This window comes from Malurus melanocephalus, unplaced genomic scaffold (assembly GCF_030028575.1).
Source record: "Malurus melanocephalus ecotype Western Australia unplaced genomic scaffold, MMel_1.1 scaffold_15, whole genome shotgun sequence".
NCBI classification, from domain to species: domain Eukaryota; kingdom Metazoa; phylum Chordata; class Aves; order Passeriformes; family Maluridae; genus Malurus; species Malurus melanocephalus.
In genome coordinates, this window is record NW_026623247.1 from 114,028 (window position 1) to 135,807 (window position 21,780).

Here is a 21,780-nt window from a genome sequence, read left to right on the forward strand (position 1 = left end):
AGCTTTGTGCACAGTTACCTTTTATTCATCAATAACTCAGACCGATCTTTTAAGCTAGAATTCTGATCATAAAAATACTTTTGTGATCACAATAACCTCTTTATAGTACCTTTTACAATGTCAATAACTGTTCGATAAATAAATGTATTTTACAATGCTATATCTTGAAATGTTATAGGGTGGAAGTAAATCACTGAGACTTCGTGTTTTAGTATTAATTTATTAATTAMTCTGAAAAGATTGTTGTCTTTAAACAAGAAAGTCTAAAAAGACTGTAATTCTGTAGTGTATAGTGTAAACTGACTTTAAGTATATGCAGTGTCATACATTTTGTATGCAGCACAGCATGTTTGCTGCAGCCAGCTTGCATTTTCAAATTTGCTGCAGCTTTATTCCATGTTCCTTTTTCTTTCCATCCTTCCCTTTATTTTATTATTTTTCCTCTGCTAGGAATTTAGTCTAGACCTTGGATTGTACTTCCAGTGATTACACTTTCATAGAAAAAAAGAAGCTTTTCTTTTCCTATGCTTGCCTTTGTATGTAATAAAATCTGTATCTGTTTTTGTTAACTTATTTGTTTTAGAGGGAAGGGCGAGTAGAAGCAGGAGTCATGACAGCAACTACATTGCTAAAGGAAGAGAGTCCTTCATGCAGCTCAGAAAAGGTGAGATGTCTTTGTGGGCTGTGGACCAGAATATGACAGGTCTTTTGTTCCCAGTACTGCAGTGGCAGATGTGGGCAATAGGTTGTTAGGCTGATAATACTTTTACCGTGTTCAGAAGATTTTGTTTTGGGAATTGTGGAAGGTGTGCACTCGGTTTAGATGATTGAAAGCTTCAGGTTTTGTGGAATGCTAGAAGACCTGGGCTATTAAGTTGTTGTAGTCAGACAATCAGACAGTGAGTCCCACCAAAGCAGTGGTCTGTACAGTATTGTTCTTTTTTATTTTTAATGTATGTAATTATCTAGTGATTTCCTTCTGTTTTGGAGCTGTGTTCTGGACTTCAGTGTCCTAAAAATATTGTAAGATTGCCTGGGCAGTTTTGAGTGGAATTTTATGTACTTGTGATTCTTACAATGTTAGCCCCTATGTGCAAGGAATTTAACCACTGTGCTGAGATATTTTTCTTTTTATGAATGTCATTACACCATATTAAAGTTTGAATCATGGAGTCACCTTCCAAACTACCTTTGAGAGACAAAAAGTAGCAATGAGATTATCATAAACTTGTGGATTGTGAAGCCATAGGTTGTTTTAGCAGTGTTCAGCATATACTGTTTGAAGTACCTAATACTATTGGTTATTTTCAGTGTTGTTCTGCTAAAAACCTTCTGCTGCCAGAGACTTCAATAATTTCTCATTATGATTTATTTTGCATTTTGTAATAYTATTATGTATATTTTTTGCTTGGGTTACATGGTGAAAATCTACTTTTTTTACACTGCTTTGGAATTAGGTGTTCTGTATATACTATTAATGTTAAATGACTTTGCTGTAATTCTACTTGTTTAGTGTGAACAACCAGATTGTAAAGAAGATGGAAATCCCCAAAGCATTCAGGCACAATTAAAAGGAGAAGAAATGGGTTTTTTGGACGACTTCAGTGATGATGATATTCTGGAGACTTCTGTGAAAAAAAGTGACAGAAGGAAGTCATGCAATGCAAATAATTTAATGGTTACAAAAGGACAGCTTTCGTTAATGCAGTGTGGATTCTCTAAGCTGTTGCAGAGAGAAATTGAAACCACCAAAGAAGGGGACAATAACTGTCATTCAAGTTCTAAGGATCACACTGTAAGAAAAAAAGTAGATAGCAAGAACGCTGATTTTCAAAAATGTCGAACCAGTGTGCCTATCTTGGAGCATGGGAAAGCTGTTCTGTCACCAGATGGAACTGATAAACAAGATATGCACAGTACAGACTGGCTTGGTTTATCAGGCTCTGAGGAGGAAGGGGACAGAAAAAATGAGGGTCAAGGCATTTCAAAGCAATGTGATACAGTCATGGAAACTGAAAGTAGTTCTGAAGAGGATRATGATGATGTCATCTTTCCTACCCAAGGTCAAGTATGCCAGCAAACAGTGCTTACTAAAGAAGTTGAAATACACAGGTCAACATCTGAAAATCTTGAAGAGTTAGCAAAAGAAAAAGCTGGGTTTGTATTTAAGGGAAACAGTAGGCAATTTGGTGTCCACAGTACTGAGTCAAATTTCAGCAATGCCATGTCTTTTGAAGACATTAAGAATAACACAAATTTGAAAGGAGCAAGTGACATAAGTGATGAGTCTGATGATATTGAATTTTCCCATAATTCTGAATCAAGAAAGCTAGGAACTTTGAACTTTCCAAGGTGGAAGGAAAGATGTGCCCTTAACAATGAACTAGATAATGTCTCTAAATCTCTCCAACAAGCAAAGAAGCGCAGTAGAAAAGGAAAGAAAAGTGGTTCTCAGAATATAGATGAATTCTCATCCTCTGAAGATAACTCTCCAGTTGAGAAAATTCATGCCAGAAAGCAAAACTATAAGTGTAAACGACTGAGAGGCAGAGTTCAGTTTGGTTCTAAAACGGTGTATCCTATTCAAGATACCTCTACACAAATGAAATATAGCAATTATGCTACGCATAAGAATTGTACAAGTAAAATGGAATTTGAGCATCAAGAGCGAAAAATGGAATCAATGGACAGATATTTAGGTAACTATTAACTTTATTTGATTTTATTTTAATTAACATAATAACATATGTTTAATGTTGTCAGCACATTAAACATATGTTTAATTTAATATTGTCAGCACATTATTGACATTTTAAGTTCTTGCTGTACATGTTTTTTTGGTTACAAGATGTAATAAATGCTCTGCTAAGTTACTATTTCGTAATACCTTTCTGCATATCTGTCTATGTATTAGTCTTACTTTGAAGTCTTCTGGGGTGACAGGCTGCCTTGGATTACTGTGTTAACTCTTACATCTCTTGAAATATGCTGAGATTGAAGATTTATTAAAAATTCACAGACCAAATACTTGAACTGTAWAATCTTAAGAGTCTTGATAGAGCTGTTAAGAAAGTGTACATTAARAAAAGAGTAACGTACGAGTTTTAAACACCATGTAGAAGACTTGATTCTGAAAGACTCAATTTTAACCATTGGTGTTGCAACCATTAAGCTACAGATACTTCGAAACATCTTTGTCTATCTGAAAATAATCACACTGAAATGGAAGTAGTATGGAACTGTGATAAATCCAAGTAAGTCTGATGATTGATGTTAATTTCATAGAGCTGAGAAACCTGGTGCTGAGTAAAATCATTACAAATGTTACAACTTGAGTGTAATTTTTTTTTAAATTACAGAATTCTTGAGTGCAGCTGTACCATCAGAGTTTTGGAATAACCGATATCTATGATTGTATTTTTCTTGTAATATATCAGATGGTGTTCAGGAAGTGGCATATATTCATTCAAATCAGAACGTGGTTGGCTCCAGCAAGGCTGAAAATCATTTGAGCCGGTGGGCGGTGCGAGACGTATTTGAGTTGAAGCAGTTTTCCCAGCTCCCTGCTAATGTAGCTGTCTGTAGTGCCAAGGTAAAGAGAAATTTTTGGAAATGTCATTTTAACTTTTTTTTTATCCTCATTTTTCATCTTAAAAAGCTCTAAAAAACTTGTTTTTCTGTTAATGGCCACCATGAATGATCAAAGACACTGAGGATGGGAGGAAGACAATGCTCAATTGGAAGTCTAATAAATTACTTTGTTTCTTAGGGTGACTTTTACACTAGCCAGCTTTGAAAGAGCTGGGAATGAAACAGCACAGCACCCTCTGTGGGATTTTTCTGTGAGAGAAATGGTAAGGTTAAAGATTGGGTTTTTGAAATCAAATTCTATTGCCATGTTTTTCTGATTCGAGGCTTGAAAAGTCTTCAGTTTGTCCTGAATCCAGTTAACAAGAATCCAGTTGCCACAATACATTCTGAAACCCTATAGCATAGAAATTTGRACATAAATCAGTTTGTAGACTTTCACAGGGAGGTGAACATAAGCAGTTGCTATAGTTGAGTCAAATTGTCTATGTTTAATGTCTTAAACATAAAACTAGAGTTAACTGGGAGTGCCCATTTGCTGCAACCAATATGTTTTATGCTTTTTGTTGGTCCAGCAGCTTATTTAATTGCACTTGGAATACACACACACTTGGAATAAATTCAGGTACAGCTTCCAGATTTTATTCTTATACACAGTGTTTTTAATCCATTCTGATTATCTGGATACTTTGTTGTTTGCCTTGTAATAAACATTTTCAGTTTCCTAGACTGATTTTTAAGATAAACCRCAAGCACAGAATAAGTAATTGGTGCAGCTTAGTCTTTACTGACATGTTAGCAATCATTACCTAAATTGTAGACATATGATTGTGTTGTTCTGGGGTGTTGAACATCCACAGTGGCTAGAAGAGTTTCTTCCAGTGCTGTTGTACTGTGTTTAATTAAGCCATTAGCAGAGTTGACAACAAATTTTGTACTGGGAAGATCAGACCAGGCGAACCAGTAGAAGTAAGGCCTTTTCAATTCTAACACATTTGCATTACAATGCCCCTCATTAGCAGAAAAGTTGGTCAAAAATACTCAAGAGTACTGTAGGAAGGTACTTACTAATTGGCAATGGCTAACAACATTAAAACCAAATATAACTGAAAAAAACCTTGAAGAGTACTTTGACTAAATGTCTGTTGATCCACCTCTGTTCAAAACACCAAAGTTTGTGGTATTCATGTAACTTGGAGCTTATTATGTAGAGTTGTGTGACTGCAAGTATTGCAAATTAACTTCTCTTGATCAACTTGTCAGTCAGGTTTTTTGAAGGTATGCATTTTTCACTCAGAAGCAACAGTAGTATAACCTCTCTTGGAGATTTAAGTAGGAAGAAAAATGTCAAAAATTATGGAGAAGGCTACCTCTTTCTTTATTTCCTGTTATTTCTGTTACATAAAGGCACTAATCTAGAAATAATCCCTAGAYGACGGCCTGTTCTTAAATGGGGCATTTTGAACTTTTGGTGCTCTGCTTAAAAAAAGAACTGCCTGAGCTTCATAGGCAACTTTGAAGGGTTGTCTACTTAGAATTTTGCTGCTACTATTTTTCTTTTTTCATTACTTTGTATTTCCTTAGAAGACATTTTGTGAAAAAACATGGTCATTGTGCTTCTGGCTATCAGGCTTTTGCTCATTTTTCATTTACTTGCCGTCAATTTAAGTTACGGTGTTCACTGTCTGAGCAACTACTTTTTGTATCATAAAATAATGCTGCTTAGTGAAAATCTTCTTCRGTAGATTAAAGTAGTCTCGTGAAATATTAAGAATCCAGCTGAGTAATTTAAATTTCCATCATTGTTTTAAGTAAATAAAATTATTGTTTTGTATGTTCAAATTTTAATTGGAAATTGGTATTATTGAAAGAAAAAAGAAAGTTTTGTCAGCTGAAATTTTTCATTGATGTACCTTTCAAGCATCATTGGTCTAATGGCTTCTCAGAACCTGTTGTGTAGTTCTTCCTGTAGCTCTTCTTTCTGTTCACTCTGGGTATCAATGATATCAGATTCCTAATTAGAAGGTATTTTTACAGTGTTTGTTGAAGCTTTATGTGATAGCATCATGAAGGCGCCTGAATAATATTTAGGCTCTGATAATATTTATGCACCTTCTTAAACACACTTAATTGAACCATTTAATTTYTAAGTAGAAGCAGTCAAGAAAGGTAATTTTCATTTTATAGGTAGGTCTGCTAAGGACCAAAAAGTACAATGTCCTTTGTGCTGTTCATTTTATTTGTGACAGCTCTGTCTTCTCCAGTTTACAATTACACTTGGTGAGTAGTCTGTAATAATGCATTTCTGACTTAATAAATGTTAGATATATTTTTCAAGCAGTGGTTTATATGTCTGTGAAAAGGGGTGCAAGAATTCTGAAAACCTGGAAGTATTCTGTTGAATTGGATGAGTTGTAAGTTGGGAAATACAAATTTCTACAAATAYTGAAATATTTTTGTTTCATGTTTACACAGAAATCTGGAATGACAGGGATAATAGGCAATGTTATAATAAGCTGAAGTAATTAATTAGGAAAGCCCCTTTTAAGAACACGGACATTTTGATTTCTCGCTATTGACTAACCATCTAATCACATTTTGGGGTTACTACTCCTCTTGAACTTTTAGAACCTAGGTTAAGTTCTTTAGTTTCAGTAGCTTATTTATGGAAATTATGTGAATATGAGTAAGAGAAAAAATAAGTTGCTGGAAAGCACTGTAAAGCGATGACTTCTTCCTGGTTGTCTACCTGTAGCAGCTAAAAGTATAAATTAGGGGGTTTTGTGCTTCCTTTATTGTTGAACCATGGAGACTAATRTGGTTGCTTAAGTTGTAGTAACCATTTAAAGCTGGAGCAGGCTGCAAAAGCTATGAGGTCTCTTCTTTGAGATTGCATGGGAAGAAGATCCTTGAGAGCCAGGTTAGAAGGGGTGGGAGGCAGCAAGTCTTGTTCCTCAAAAGATAACTGAAGGTATGTGGAACATCTTGAGAACGTGAGTAACTAACAAGCTTGTATTTAAATTAGTTAWTAAAAAGTGTAGGACTTGAACACCTTTTCTTACCTCAGATTTCATCMTGTTATTTTCTTTCCTTGAGTTTAGATAGCTTGTGTTAGATCTGCACAGTTGGCACTAGCGTAATTCTCAGCCAAATCTCTCCTAACCTGTTAAACTGTATGCTTCAATTAAACGTTTTTTTTGATCTGGTAGTAAGTATTCAGTCTATCCTTTATTTTGCTTGTGCCTGGTGTTTATACATCCTAGGTACCTTTTCTCTGAACAGGTAGAACATATTATTTTAATCTGCCATTGTTCTGTACCTTAAAAGGCTTAAGGAAACAAAATTTTGATTACTTTTATGAGAAATAGATTTTGCTCCTMTTTCTTTTTTCTTGCTTGCTTTATTCTCCAGATTGCATAACACCCCTGGATTCAAGACTGCAGAGCCCTTTAGTCTTCTTTCCCCAGAGGCAATGGCGAGTGCAGTCATATTGTCTATATATGGTTTTTAAAGGAATTTTGCCAGCTGACTAGTTCAGCTAGAATATTYGCATTTGTAGTATGGAGTGCTTATTTAGTGTACATTTCTAGAAGTACTGTWTGACTTCGGAAAAGAGTTTGGTAACGGCAGCAGGAATATAAAGTATACCATTAGGAAACAAGAACAGGACATCATGAGAGCTCTCTCGCAACTTAGCAGCTGTGAAAGGTGMGATAAAATCTGGAAGTAATAAATGTAACAGTATAAAGTATGCATTAATTATACAAGCAAGAGAATAAAACGCAGTTTGATTTAATATCGTTAGTCAAAATAAATCCTTTCCGGCATTTGAATTGAAGAAAGATAACTGAAGATAGTTTGTATATGACAGTAGTAGCAAAYGTATGTTGAAAATTTTCACATGATCCTGAAGAAAGGAAAATAAATTGTGGTATATATTACTTTTATCACATAAGTATATGGGATTGCATAAAAATAGAAGAAAATGCTCTAATTGTTAGATGAATTGAAGCAGCATTCTCAGTGAAGAAGYGAATTACTGTAATACCGATAGTTACTGAATGGAATGTAATTATCCTTTGTATGAAGTTTATCTGTATTTGACAACTCTCCATATTGGATTGCTGTAGTGTTTTGGTTTGAAAGACAGATGTTTGCCAATGAAGGCAGAGACCTTCCTCGGAGTGGTAGATATGACCCCCACCCCCTTTCCCTCTGAATTATGGCTTTGAAAATCACRGGCTTTCAGGCAAGAATATGGGTAAAAGGGAATAACAGTTTTTACTAGTATGTATAACAAAGTGAAACAAGTAACAATAACAATAGCAACAACCAGCCCRGTCCCAAACCCAGTGACAGCCTYACASAGACACAGCCTCCCCTTTGGTGCAGTTACAGTCCCRTTGGCAGGGCCGCTGTTGGCTCCYGGCCGGGCAGGGCGGGTGCGATGATTCCCYGGCRGCTGCAGGGGGCGCTGTGGCGCGGGTCCCGGCTGGSTCAGATCTCCCRCGTGGCTGATGGCGGACACAAACCAGCAGAGATGGACAGAGGGAAGTTCCCCTGCAAAYTCACAGGGGAAAAACGCCWATTTCGGTGCTCCTCTGGACAGCAAGAAACCCCAGAAGAGTCAGATGGGCAAAAAGAYGAGCAGAATCCTGTGGCTGCAGAATAGGTGTATCAGAACTCAACCACTGCAGCTGGAATCACAGGGGTCCTGGCAAGGCACAAGGGCCGAAAACCACAGTGCRACAAACAGGAACCGACGACAGGACGCTGGATTCTGCAGCAGCAGGCAAGCTCTCCCCCACAGGCAGCGGGTCCACCATCCTCCCCCCCACAGCCAAGCAGGGCAGGAAGTGAAGCTACCCCCTACCCCACACACACACACGAACTTAGAGCATATACAAACTGACMTTGAATGTTTCCAGAGATGGGGTATTCCCCACCTCTCTGGACAAACAGCTGCAGTGTTTTATGATTTTCACTGTGAAGAAACCTTCTTCCTTTTGTCTATATCAAAACCAGGCCCTGATAAAAAGCCTTGCTCCATCCTTCTTACAGACCCCTATTAARTACTGAATGGTCACAGTAAATTCTCTTCAGAGTCTTCACCAGGCTAAATAACATCAAGCCTCTCAGCCTTTTCTGACAGGATAGGTGTTCTGTCCCTCCAGTCATTTTTGTGGCCTTCCTCTGCACTAAGAGCAGAGTGGAGGGACAGAATCACCTGCGTTGACCTGTGGCCATGCTCTTTTTAATACAGCACAGAATACTATGATAATTTTCCCTCAGAGAGTTGATTTTTCTGGTAGTGCTGCTTATGTGAAAGTTACTGATGTGGCAATACTTAGAGGTGTTTATAGGCCTGATAATCAAAATAAAGCCAGGAGTTTCTATTTCATGCAGAAGTGTGGCAGACAGCTCTTTCTGAGAAAATCTCAGGGATATGGATTACACTGTACAACAGATTAATAATACATCTCATTTTYCTTTATAGTTATAAACATTGTTTGCACATCTCAGAACCTAAGTGTCACAGAAAGAAGTCAGCTGTGTCTTTGTGCAGTTTGAGATCTCATACTACTCATAATCTTTCCTAAGTAGTCATCAGTGTTAAAAGCATGTCATTTCTATTTGTGATACCATGATGCTGGGAAAATTACACCATGTTGTATTGTATACACCTTGAGGCACAAAATAAATGTCATTTAGTGTGGCATATAGCCACTCTGGTAAAAATTATTGAGAGCTGTTATATGACAACAAAACACACTTGATGTGCTGTTTCACTGAAGATTATTTATAGGAAGGGTTTTCTAGTCTATTATATACAAATGTGAAGGAAGATTATATTGGAAGTTAATCTACTGGAATAAATAACCTTTTTTTTTTCCTGGAATATTTTGTTGGGTTTAGCCTGATTTGATTACATTGAACAATCTGTATTCTGCAGCTGAGTTTAAATTCAACTCTTGTGCTGTGTTTTTGTTAAACAAATGGAAGATTGCTGCCTCTTACCACATCACTGTATGTGAAGAACATAGCTGAAAACCAAAAAGAACTACTTTGTGTAGCCACAGAAAGAAGCATATGGAAAACAAAAGATTCTAAAAGTAAACATGTGGATGAACTTGTAGACTGTACATGGTGGACTTGCAATGGCAGACTGTAATTTTCAGAGCAGACCTACAGTTACTTCAGCCTTTCAGAGAAAACAAAGTCTTGAGTAATTCATGTGATATTTTGCTCAAAGTTATTCTGACATTAATTTTGGGGAAAAAATCAGAAGTGTTAACACACTCTCTGAGACTTTAGTCATCTACCAATTATTTGTAGAGGGTTTGATTTTCGTGGTCTTTATTTTTCTGGTGGGCTCCAGATTTCAAAGCACTTTGGATGCACTGACTGATTTGCAGTGCAGAAGTTTTTGCCTTGCTTAGGTTTCTTTATAACTTGCACTGTTATTTGTGAAACTTCTTCTTAGCTACCGTAAGAAAGAGAAACCTCCCAGAGACAAGACTTAAATATCTCCTAATGTTTCAAGTCTATTCTGAATTAAATTACTGTGTTCCTTAATGAATTTCCTAATTAATTTCTGTGTTAATTGGCAAAAACAGCTTCTATGAAATGTTTTGCATAGTATGGAAGTGTGGGATGGGCTTTCTCTAGTTCTTATACAACTGAATTTGTGTAGTATTTCTTCAGTAGGAATTCAGGGGGTGGGCGGAGAGGAGGAGGGCTGTGTGAGCATGGGGAAGTCTTTGGAAAAGGCTTGGAGGGTTCACAAAAAAGATGGAAGATGGGAACAGGACATACTAAGTAATTTGAAAAACTGATGATGCCCCACATTAGAGCTAATTTGCACTTTTTAATATGTGGAAAAGTGTTCGTCWCAAGAACTTGTACTATACCTGTTGAATATGTGGAGTCTTTTTCAGACAACTGCATGTTTTCAACTTACGTTTACTTAAAGTTTTACTGAAAAGAAATGTACAAAGACAGCCATTCAATTGAGGATTAATCACTATGGCAACAGAAATGTGGTGACTGAAAAGGGGGAGGATGTATTCTCCCCTCAGCTTCCTGCCAGCTGTCATATTCAACCTCTGCAGCATGAATTTAGGCCAAAATATAGACTGTGACCAGCTCTAAGAAACTTTATCTGTATTTTTATAAATTCGTACAAGAATTGCRCTATAAAGGAAGACTTAATCCTCTGAATTGGATGACAGACATTTGGCACTATTGCCAGTGTTTGACAGAGAAATAACGAGATGCTTTGTAGTAAAACTTGGATTAATGGTAAACCCCTCTTTATGTTATTGCAATGTGGTGTAAATGAGAAAACTAAGCATGCTGTCAGTCTAGGAAAAAACATGCCCTTTGTATCTACAATTCAGATTGAAGTACTGTTGAGAATACTGTAAATACAAAAGTTGTATCATTAGGAACTCTGCTTTATCTTATTTGTATTACATTGACATATTGTAGATTATTTAAACAAAGGCTTACTATCAGTTGTAGGAACTGTGATTGCAGTGTGTTTTGCTCAACTTTCAGATTCAACAAGTTTAGATAGTCGTTTACAAAGACTAGGCTTTTGGGAGATAACATGCCTTTATCCTTACTCTTCTAGGAAGGAGAAATATTCAGCTTTAAATAATTACACCCAAATTATTGGCCTGTAATGCTGCTCTGTGGAGTTTACTGGTTCATTTTGTAGTGGAATTAACCATACCGCTATTCTGCTTTTGGTTGTGTTTTTTTCAGTGTACTGAGTTCATATGTGGCATTCTTTGAAGCTTGTAGTATTTTCATTATGACTATGTATGTGGCCTTTGATTTTGCTATTCCTTGATAGAAGGATGGAAGGTGARAGAAGATAGGTACAAGTCCAGGGGCTTCTTCTGGAATAAGCAATTACCTTAAGTTCCGAATTTTAAGACAGGCCGGTTTCTCCTATCATTCTCAACAGTAGTAATAACTATATTGATTCGAGGTCAGCTTTTTGGTGAAAGACAGTGATATATCTTATAGCAATTATTTTAGCTAAAGATTAAAAAAACTTAAATAAGATTGTTTCCAATGAAAAAATCCTGTTCTGTTACCTGATTGTAGAAGAAACAGACTCAGAAGTAAATGTGAAATACAAAGGATGCAGTCTGTTCTCAATTGATATAATAGTCAACTCTTCACTACCAAGCAAAAAAGTAGAGTTTATGGAATGCCCTTGGTCTCAGTTTATTTATSCAGTAAAGCTACATGCAACAAATGGGAAAATGACAACATATTACTCTAAAATTTATTTAATTTTATCAGCTTTAGTTTTACTGGGCTCTTGGTGTTGGCAAAATATTTTGGATGAATTATTTGGATCCATAATACATCTTAACAGTTTCTGTAACTTGAAAAATATTTGTTCTCTTAGTCTACTGTGATGCATTCAAGTATTAGGTACGCTTGTAGTCAYGGCCAACATCCTTTGTTTAACTCAGAAAGCTTGATATAAACCTGGTTGTCCTAGAGTATTCTAGAATTTTAAGGTAGGTCAGCTTAATTTTCAATTTATTTTCAATTAAGGTACWGACCGTTAGCTGTACATTACTTTTAATTCTCATTCTACAAACTTATTTTGTTAGAACAGCAGACTCATTAATCCAGATACTGCTTTTCCATTAGGAAGGCTAAATTCAAAGGGAACACTAATTTCCATGTTAGGAATAATTCTGAAATGTTATAAGGTTTTTGTTTCAAACTGGCGTTTGTAACTCACCACAAGGCTCTGAAGTACACAGTTTGTTCAGTAGTGTGTTCTCGATAAGTAGAAAAGTAATTCTGGTTTATTTAAGAATCCCGTGAAAGTAGGGACATTTTTTGCTAAATTTGTTTATTGTCTTCACCATGTGGACCTCATTTTTAGAGAGACTGCATGAAATTTTCCGTGGACGCTATTACAATTTATCTTCCTGACATACAGAATAATTTAGGAAGAAGTTCTTATGTGACATATACATGTACTAGATTACATTTAAAAGGTCCTTTCCAACTCAAACTGCTCCATGATTCTGTGTAGAAGAGAGGAGGAAACAAGACCAAGAATGGACAGTCAAATATCAAACATTTCTTGTTACTTTGTGTATGTCCTATAAGAGCAGATAAACATAGGTAAAATAAAAATAATGTGTACAAATAGCGTCTGTTCAAGTAAAGAATGTAGAAAGATTACATTAATTAATATATATAATCAGAAAAACTTCCAAAACAAGCAAACAAAAAAAAAATAAAATCCCCAAGTAAAAAAAAAAGAAACCTCAAGGAAAACTGCAATGGGAAAAGATTAGATAAAATAATTTAGGATTGTATTTTGGGTAGATAAAGRCACTGGAATGAAGTATCAAATAATCAAATTAATAACAATCATCCAAAAGCAACTTGAACTCACAATGTGTTGGGAAAGTCATGTCTTTTCTCAGGTTTTGAGGAAATGGCAAAATAAAAGTAGGATATGGCATAAGGGTGTGCTATTTGCTTGTAAGATGTGTTTAAAGAGGTTGCTCATACTAAATTTACTGTGTTTGATGCTTTTGTATTATTTGGGTGAATGCAGGGCTACTAGACATTTTAGAAGGCTATTCTTGTTTTTTTAGCAATGTAAACAAACAATGAAACTGCAATGAGAAGTAGCCTTGGTATCTGACAGCAGTGGTTTTGTGCACACTTAAGGAGAGAAGTCTTGTAACATGGGAGCAAGTCAAAGGGATTATTGCTTACTGGAGGTCAGTATCTGGCAAGATACTTACTGTAGGGTTATTTTGGGTAATTAGGCAGTAAAAGAGAGGAAAGTGCTCAAACACAGTRCAACTGTGGCTGAAGAATAATTACACAAGCATTTTCAGCTTCAGATTCAGGCTTTTGAAGGATGTTCAGTATCCTCCAGTTCTGGTTTCTTAACAAATTGCCACACACATGAGACTGCTTGAAAAGCACATATCCCTGAACCTCTGTTTCTCTGTTTCTCATATTACTCACAGYTTCTGCCCACTTACTCTCTCATACCTTATCAATCTTGCTGTATTTCAAAAAGGTGAAACACTGCTGTTCYTGTGCCTTGCTTGAAAGGACTGGCTTAAGGTGGCCAATCATCTCAGTCACGTCGGGTGGTGTTTATACATGGACTTCATTGCTTCAGAGTATAGAGCTGCCTTTTTATGCCTGTTACAGTAAGGACAGATACTAAAATTTTGTACTGTCCACGAYAGACAAAAATTTATACTGTTTTTAAATGACTGCTGTAACTAGGCAGCAGGAGACAGGTTGGAATACAGACATAACAGATCTGAGAGCTGTAGATTCAAGATGGAATCTTGAAATAGAAGTTACTGCTGCATTGTAACACTTAAAATTTTGCTTGATGCCTATCTTTATTCTTCTTGAAGGGTGTTTCCCTTAAGTGGTGTCTCTGGTGCTAAATGTGCAAATAGTACTATTTTTACTAGACTCTTCAATGCTGCATTCTGCATTCAAAGACCCATTATTGGTATCCAAAACTTGATACATACTTTTAAGATATGTACGTAACAAAAGAAGAAGGGATTGAAACCATTGTATGCTAAATGGAACATGAAAAGTGTCAATAAATGCTTTCTTTGAATTATTTTTCAGTTTTAGTAAGAATCCTTGGGTTTTCTGAATACTTTAGAACCATTTTCAGCACAACTACTTAATAATCCCTCTTCTTTCCCATTGCRATATATAAAAAGTGTCTTAAGAGTAAATGTAGATCAAGGGGGAATAGAAGAAGAAAACAAGGATAGGACGGGAAGGACTGGCTGCAGTTTTATGGGTTTTTCCCTAGTTCACAATAGCACGTCATAATTTCATTTCATTGTTCTTTCATTAAATATTTCTTCACATTTACTAGGATATTTCTGTAGTGTAACCTTTTGCCATTTAATTTTTTCAATTAAAAACCACTGCCTTATACTAAACTACGTGCCTGGTCTTTGTCTTTCATGTATGCRTTTGAAAGTAAGTAAAGTGCATTTCTTTTGAACTTGCTGTGAATGTTTTCTTGACAAAGTGGAAGTGCATAGAGTTTAATAAAGTAGTAAAAATGATGCATTAAGTAATTAAATTGGTATTTTTTATCTTAGTGTCCGTGTAACTATTCTGCTGCACGTCCACCCCTTCCCCCCAAGTTTATGAAAACAGGAATGTATACAGATAATTCAGTGTAGACAAACTTAATTTGTCAGATGACCAATAAGTATTTGGTCAAGTTTAAATGAAACTTTTCCACTTTGATCAGTAGAAATTTTATAACATGCATTGTAAAGGTATATTGTGTTTAATGTATTTAAATATTTAGTAAAGTCTAACTGCTTTCCTGATTGATGTCATTCTTTCTGTCAATATCCTTCTGACATATATACAGCAGACATTGTATGCTATAGCATACAGTGAAGGATTTTTGTTTCCTTTATTATTCTATTCTTTTGATCATAGGATTTATTGATTTGTAAACAGTGTGACATTCAATAATATAAACAGAGAAAACGTGCTAATGTCAGTAGAAGAACAAGAGTCAAAGACTCAGAGCTGAATCAAGTTGTCTTAATTTTCATCTTGCCTTGTGAGATTGTCTTAGACATGTGATAAGCATGATAATTCGTGTGAACACACCAGCGCTGTACAACAACAATGTCAACAAGGCATTTCATGTATAAGCGASGAGTATGGACACTAGTTTGTTAGGGAAGGTGCTTGAGGAACAGAAAATATAGAAAGCTCTTGAAAATAAGTTTTCATTATGAGAACAGTTATTTAGGAGGCAGGTATTGAAAGATAATTGAAAATGTACTGGCCATGAGAGGAATGAATTAAGAAGGGTAATACAGGAAGTCACGTTCAAAAGAAAGGAAAATAGTGTAGAATGTTGGCACTATTGGAATATTGACTGAAGTTTTCATTGTTTTAATGGTGATGCTTATAGAAAGGTAGAATATTTTCATCTCAGTTTGCAAATCTTACTTGTACATAGACCCCTGTCATCCATTATATGACTCAGAGTAACAAACACCAGGTTTGACCGTTAACAAACATGGAGATACCTAAAACACAAAGTATTTCTGGTTTATTTTAAATTTTTTTAAAGAAGTAACTGTGGTTGGAAGCTGGGTGCTGGGCTTTGTAAAGCATTCACCAGTTCAGCAGAGCCAGTTGTGTTTCAGCCCAACTGGGTATCATTTAACCTTTGCTCCAGAGAGCTTACTCCGGGAAATTTTTCAGGAGTAACTCACAATGACTGGAATTAGCTCCTGCAGTTCTTGCAGTAACCTTTTTTACAGTAACCTTTTCTACTTTGAGTTAAAAAGAACACCTTTGAACAAGTTATTTAGGTAGAAGACGTGCACTTTGAATGTATATGGTGGTATTTTGATGTTGTTCTTTTGGGTAGGGCAATGTTGGTCAGTGTATCTAAAATTTTGTGCTTCCAGAATTAATAGCCTTTTGTGCATTTATATGCAATTAGCAATACTTCTAGCATTACATGTGATTCTTTGCAAAGACAAGCAATTTTATGACTTTCAGTGTGTTTACAACATTTGGCTTTTTTCCCAAAGGTATTAAAAGTCTTGTGTGTTTGAACAGATGTGTAAACCAAAGTATTACTGCCTCTTATACTTTGGTCTTGTTTAATAAGAGGTAGATGGATGCACATTTATGGGGATTTAAAATAACTTTAAATAGAACAGGCATTGACATAGTTAGTCTTGTAGTCTATTCAAGTTGTACTTTCTTGAATTAAATTATGCAGCCCAGATTTCCTAACAGTGCTCTTATCATGTACGCTTATCATAGTGAGATCTGAATACTATTTATAGAGTAAATTACAATGGTGAAGTAAAATTTTAATCTTTGGAGCTGTACGTTTGTCTTGAAGTGCGAATTTATGCTTGTAGATTCCATAATATTAACATCTCTCTCTGTATGCTAATTTGAGGTTACTTACCAAAGTAATGGGGTGAAAACACATATGAGATCCTAAAGCTCAAAAACTTTATGAACAACCCATGAAAATAAAGGAAATGGACATGGATGAAATAAAAACATTTGGACGAAATGGTGTAGACCTGAAACCAAATTTTCAGATCTGAAACCAAACAGCAAATGACAAGGTGTGAATACCATTTGTGATTTCACCTCTAAAGTAATGTTAGTAGGGAAACTGAGGACATCACTATGCAGCTGTTTTCTTCTGTGATCTTACTTGAAAAAAGAAAACAAACAACAAAACAAAAACAGGACCAAAAACCCAACCAGAAAAAAAAAAAATTAAATTAAAAAAAGGCTAAAAACCCCTCCAAACCACCACCAAAAAAAAAACCCAACAAAAGACTTTGTTGCTTTTTTTTGTGGGCGTTTTTCTTCTGATTTTCCATGCTCTTCAAGCACCTTCTTGAATTTTCTTAATTCCTTTCACTGGTCTTTTGGCAAAGGGAAATTTTGATGAGAATTTGTGAGAGTTCAGAAAAATAACTTGGGTGTAAATAGGATAATATTTTTGCGCAAGATGTCAGAGAACCAACACTTCCCTTCAGTGTCCCTGGAAGTTCGTGACTGGGTAGGGAGTCTACATTTCAGGTCTGAATCCCAATCCTAGCATTCAATACAATGCAATTCAATGCAATGAGTGCTAGCTGTGAGTAACAGAATTAGGTGCAACAGAACACATTGTTACATTAGAGACACAGGCTGTTCTAATGATTTCAATTTCTTATTTTACTAGAAAAATGATGAAAGCCCAGAAGACAATACTTCAGCGAAGGAAGTTATTAAGGAAAGGCAAGAAATGTTGATGAACAGTAAGCAACATCATCTCTATGTTATGTATCCTGTGACCCAGAGAAACAAARAAATGCACAGAGTAGGTTCAACCACCTTCTTGATTGGAAAGACACCCAAAGAAATACGCAGGTGAGACTGTCTTGGATGGTTTTGTTGGAAGTAAAACTCTTAAGGTTAAAACAAGCTTCCCTTTGGGTAGTTGCATTTGACTTTGGTCAGCCCTGCTTAGGAAATACTATTACTTTCTATGGCAAGAGTGGAACTAGTGGGAAACTTCAACTCATACTACACTATGAGTACTGTAATTRATTAATAAAATGAATTTAACCCACAAATTACCTGAACTCATTGATTTCATGGTCATATATTACAGAACTGTGTAGATGTCATCACCATGAGTGTTTGTGGTATATGCATCATGGACTACTACAGAATAGCGTTTAAACTGTTTGGTAACTAGACATTTTAAAATGTTATCTTCTGGCTGCCTACTAATTTTGCCCAGATCTCATCACTTACATTGAAGGATTGTTGGAAAAATTTGGCTTCATGTTTCTTTTTTGGTGTGGGGCTCAATATCTTCTGATAGCTCTGTTAAGGCTTCCCCCCTCCCCTCATTTTTTGAGGGATAATATTTTTTTTGTTTCCTTGTTTCTCCTTTTTTCCCAAATTATTGCTATTAATACTATGAATATTAAATTATATTTTTATATAGATAGAAGTTCAATAAAAATAACCAGGTGTTTCGTGGAAATATTAAGTGGAAAGCTGTAGCTAGCTRGGTAAACCTATAGAATTGATTATTTGGTATGTATTTTTAATTTGCCTTGAGACAATTAAATTACTGTATGAAGGCTGGTATCTAGGTAATGCCTATAAGCATTCAGAACCTGGCATATCAGATAGCTTTCCTCAGCTATCCCAACTGTTACTGTTGAAGTTCCGGGTTTACTGTTACAGTCACTGACATTTATAAATATTTATGAAGCAGGTAAAGAGAGCCTTCATTCTAAAAATATTCAAAATTGTAATCATAGTTATCAATAATTTCTTGAGGTAAAATTTTCAAAGGCAGTGAAGTGACTAAGACTGTCCAAGATCCTAAAGCTGCATAAGCTTTAACCGTTCACTCTTAATCATTAAGGAGGTTATCTGTTAGCACCTGGCACACAGTTAGACTTTGTAGCATATCTGGATATGCCATGAATGAGGATTACTTGCCTCAGTTTGTTGTAATTGTAGGGCAGAGTGGGAAGCTGTCTGCAGTCACCACAGTCAGATAATTGCAGCTCACCTGTCAAGTGGTATTTGAGGCCAACAGGGTCAAATATTACTGCCTTTCGGAGMCCTCACAGAGGAAAGGTGACATGTTTCATATTCTTTCTCTGACATAGGAGTGTAAACCCACCTCTCCAGCCATCTAGTAAGTTTTTCTGACCCCAGATCAGGATTAACACAACTAGAGTGATCTCTTTTAATTAGAGCTTGGGTTTAAGGAGAAACAAGTATTCCATAACTCACTGGGTAGGATGATGCAGACTATGCTTGTCTCCTGTGCATGTATTTATCCAATTTCTTTTTAGCAAGTGTTCTTTAAAAGGACTTGGAGCAACTATTTCCTTCCCATTTCTCCCCCTACCATGCAAAAAAGGAAACGCAAACTTTCTACTATCCGTCCATCTACAACTTTTTGGTAGCTAAATACCTTCTGGAACCTGGCCCTTCAGTATGGTATCTTACCTACATTGACAGTCAGTAAGTCTTTGAATAGTAAGCTAAGGAAATGAAAATGTAGCTTGGGATTCAAAAGTAACTTCAGTTTTCTAAAGTCATTATTCTTTCTTCTCTGCTACTAAACACTACTCCTAATAGGGAAGTTAGTTTTCTTGGTTACTTTCTGGGTAATGTGAAATAGGTAAATTGAATTAATTTCTTGAAATRTGCCTTTGTTTCTAGTTAAGAGTGCCAGTGTAATGCATTTTTCCTTCTTGGTAATTACAGGAGACAGTTTGAGGAAATGGTATCCCACTTTAAAATGGGATCAGTGAAAGACCTTGCAGAACATATTGCAAAAGCTACATCAGAAACCAGACAGAAGATGTTGAAGGAATTCTATGTTTCTAAGCATCCAGAGATAGAATCTTTCTTCTCAGTTGAAATACCAGCACAAGCTTCACGTGACTGTGAGGAAAGAGAAATAGGTACAACACACTCCAGAAAAAGAAAATCCATTGTTAATTTTGGAATGTCCAAGTCTAGACCTTCATCAGCTAAAGGACTACTTCTGAGTGGAACTGCAGAAACACAGACCCAGAAGAACCATAAAGGAGAAGCAGAGAGGCTTCACAATAACTCCTACTTGCAAGATACGTTTGTTGATGCAAGATATAAACAATCACCTACTGCTGCTACTCAACATATCAAAAGAACAAACTGTCAGACATTCAAAGATGTTATGGCATCTGGCTCATTAAGCAGTAAATCAGAAATAATTGAGGTGCTGCCTGTAAAAAGTTGTGAGGGACAGCAAGACTTAAAAGGAACACAGCTGTCAAAAAAAAGATCCCTGTCTCAGTCAGAAAATGGAGAGAGAAAAGGTCAGATTTACAAGAAAAATTCTTTTGTGGACTTACTTGGAGATACCTCTATTCTTGATGATATCTTCAGAAATGATGGAAATCGGTCTACAGATTTACCAAGGAGATTCTCTTCAGGACAAGCAGAAAAATCAAAGGGGAGATCAAAGGGGAGACCAAAAGATTTCTGGGATATGCTGAATGAGCAGAATGAGGAGAGCCTAAGAAAGCTCACAGACATAGCAGTCATAGAGCAACTTTGTGAAAAAGCCCCTCATTCCACAGKGACAGAAGAGAAAGAAGTGTGTGAAAGTTCTCTTTGGAAAAAAAATGAAAATTTTCTATGGAAAAAATACAGTGCAGATGATTGAGATGAGCCATCCACTACTAGATCTTGTAATGTAGTAAAATGAAAGTTTTCTATATGAGTTGCACTAGAACTATTTTATTTGAACATTGACAGCATTATGCTATATAATGTGATAATTTCATKAAATGAAAGGCAAAATGATGAATTCATATTTATAATGTTACAGAATTACATTTTACAAGTGTGTATATATATGCAATTACATATGCAGTGTATAGCATATATGTGCATAGTAGTGCATATATATACTGTATGTTGTAACCTATGATATATAATGATTTTAGAAAACTTTTATAACTTTTTAGATTAAACTTTTTTTAAAATTTTCAGAGTGCATTTTGCTTTCTTTAATTCTTGTTTGTTCTATTCCTAGGCTCAATAGCAATACTAAGGTTTTTTTTTTCCCTTTCTTTAAATTTGGACATTGCCATKCATCTCAACACAATTTAAAGATAACAGGATTTGACAGTGATACTGCATATAATTTCTGAGGTGCCAGAGGCTGGAGGACTTTCTGAGATGGGGGTGATGTATTCGTGTCGAATAGCTTTTAATGGATTCCCATCCTCCATGAATTTGCTCAAATTTCTTCTTATTACCCTTTCATCTCCCTTTTATAGATATATTTTTATAGACCTCTGTCATGTCTTTGTCAGGGAATATGAAGTACAATATATATGTTGGGAATATGCAGTACACTGCATATGTAGTAAGGAATTTCAGTGTCTTGGCAGGTTGGCATCTTACTTATGGAATGCTGGGTGTAGTAAAACTTCCAAATGGAAACTATTCTTCACAGACTGAAAGGGTGGTTATAAGATATGCAATGTTGTATCTCCTTTGCCAGGTAGTCTGTCACATTTTTCAATGCTATGGGATATGTGAAGAGTACCTTGAAAAATGTAACCAGAAGAGGCCAGAGCCTCTTGTTGGTCTGGAAACATTAACCCTAATCTTTGATTTTTGTAAACATTGATAAAAGGGTTTACATTGAGTATACGGTATAAATTCTTTTACATGAAGGGTAAATGCTATGAAATTTTAAAACTTTGGACACTGAACCTGCACAGCAGCAATCTGTGAGTGATTGTAGTTTTTGTGGTCTGGAAGACTGCCCACTGAAAGTAAGTTTGAATTTGATCCTGGAGCAGCTTCTGGTTTAGGTCATGGGAAGCTGTTGTAGGCTACACCCTCTCTCTGTGTTAAACTTTGGGTGCATATTAGAAGTGGAAACCATCTGAAATCCTAATTGTGAAATCTGATTTAACAACTTGGAACGAGGAGCCGAGTATTTAACATAAATGTWAAGTAATAAAAGCCTTGGGCTTTGCTGGTAGCTAATGTAAGTCAGATTAATCTGTTCCCTAACTTTTTCTTACCCTGAATCTAGGCTGTTAC

At 35.9% G+C, this 21,780-nt stretch overlaps 1 protein-coding gene across 1 annotated transcript; it reads left to right on the forward strand.

The window, feature by feature from the left end:
- Nucleotides 1-610: 610 nt before the first annotated feature.
- LOC130584422 (DNA excision repair protein ERCC-6-like 2) lies at nucleotides 611-20,425 on the forward strand. The gene is given in 6 exon segments (XM_057384392.1): nucleotides 611-664; nucleotides 1,514-2,699; nucleotides 3,173-3,254; nucleotides 3,770-3,854; nucleotides 17,378-17,565; nucleotides 19,438-20,425. Coding segments are annotated over 6 exon segments (2,583 nt in total).
- Nucleotides 20,426-21,780: the final 1,355 nt, after the last annotated feature.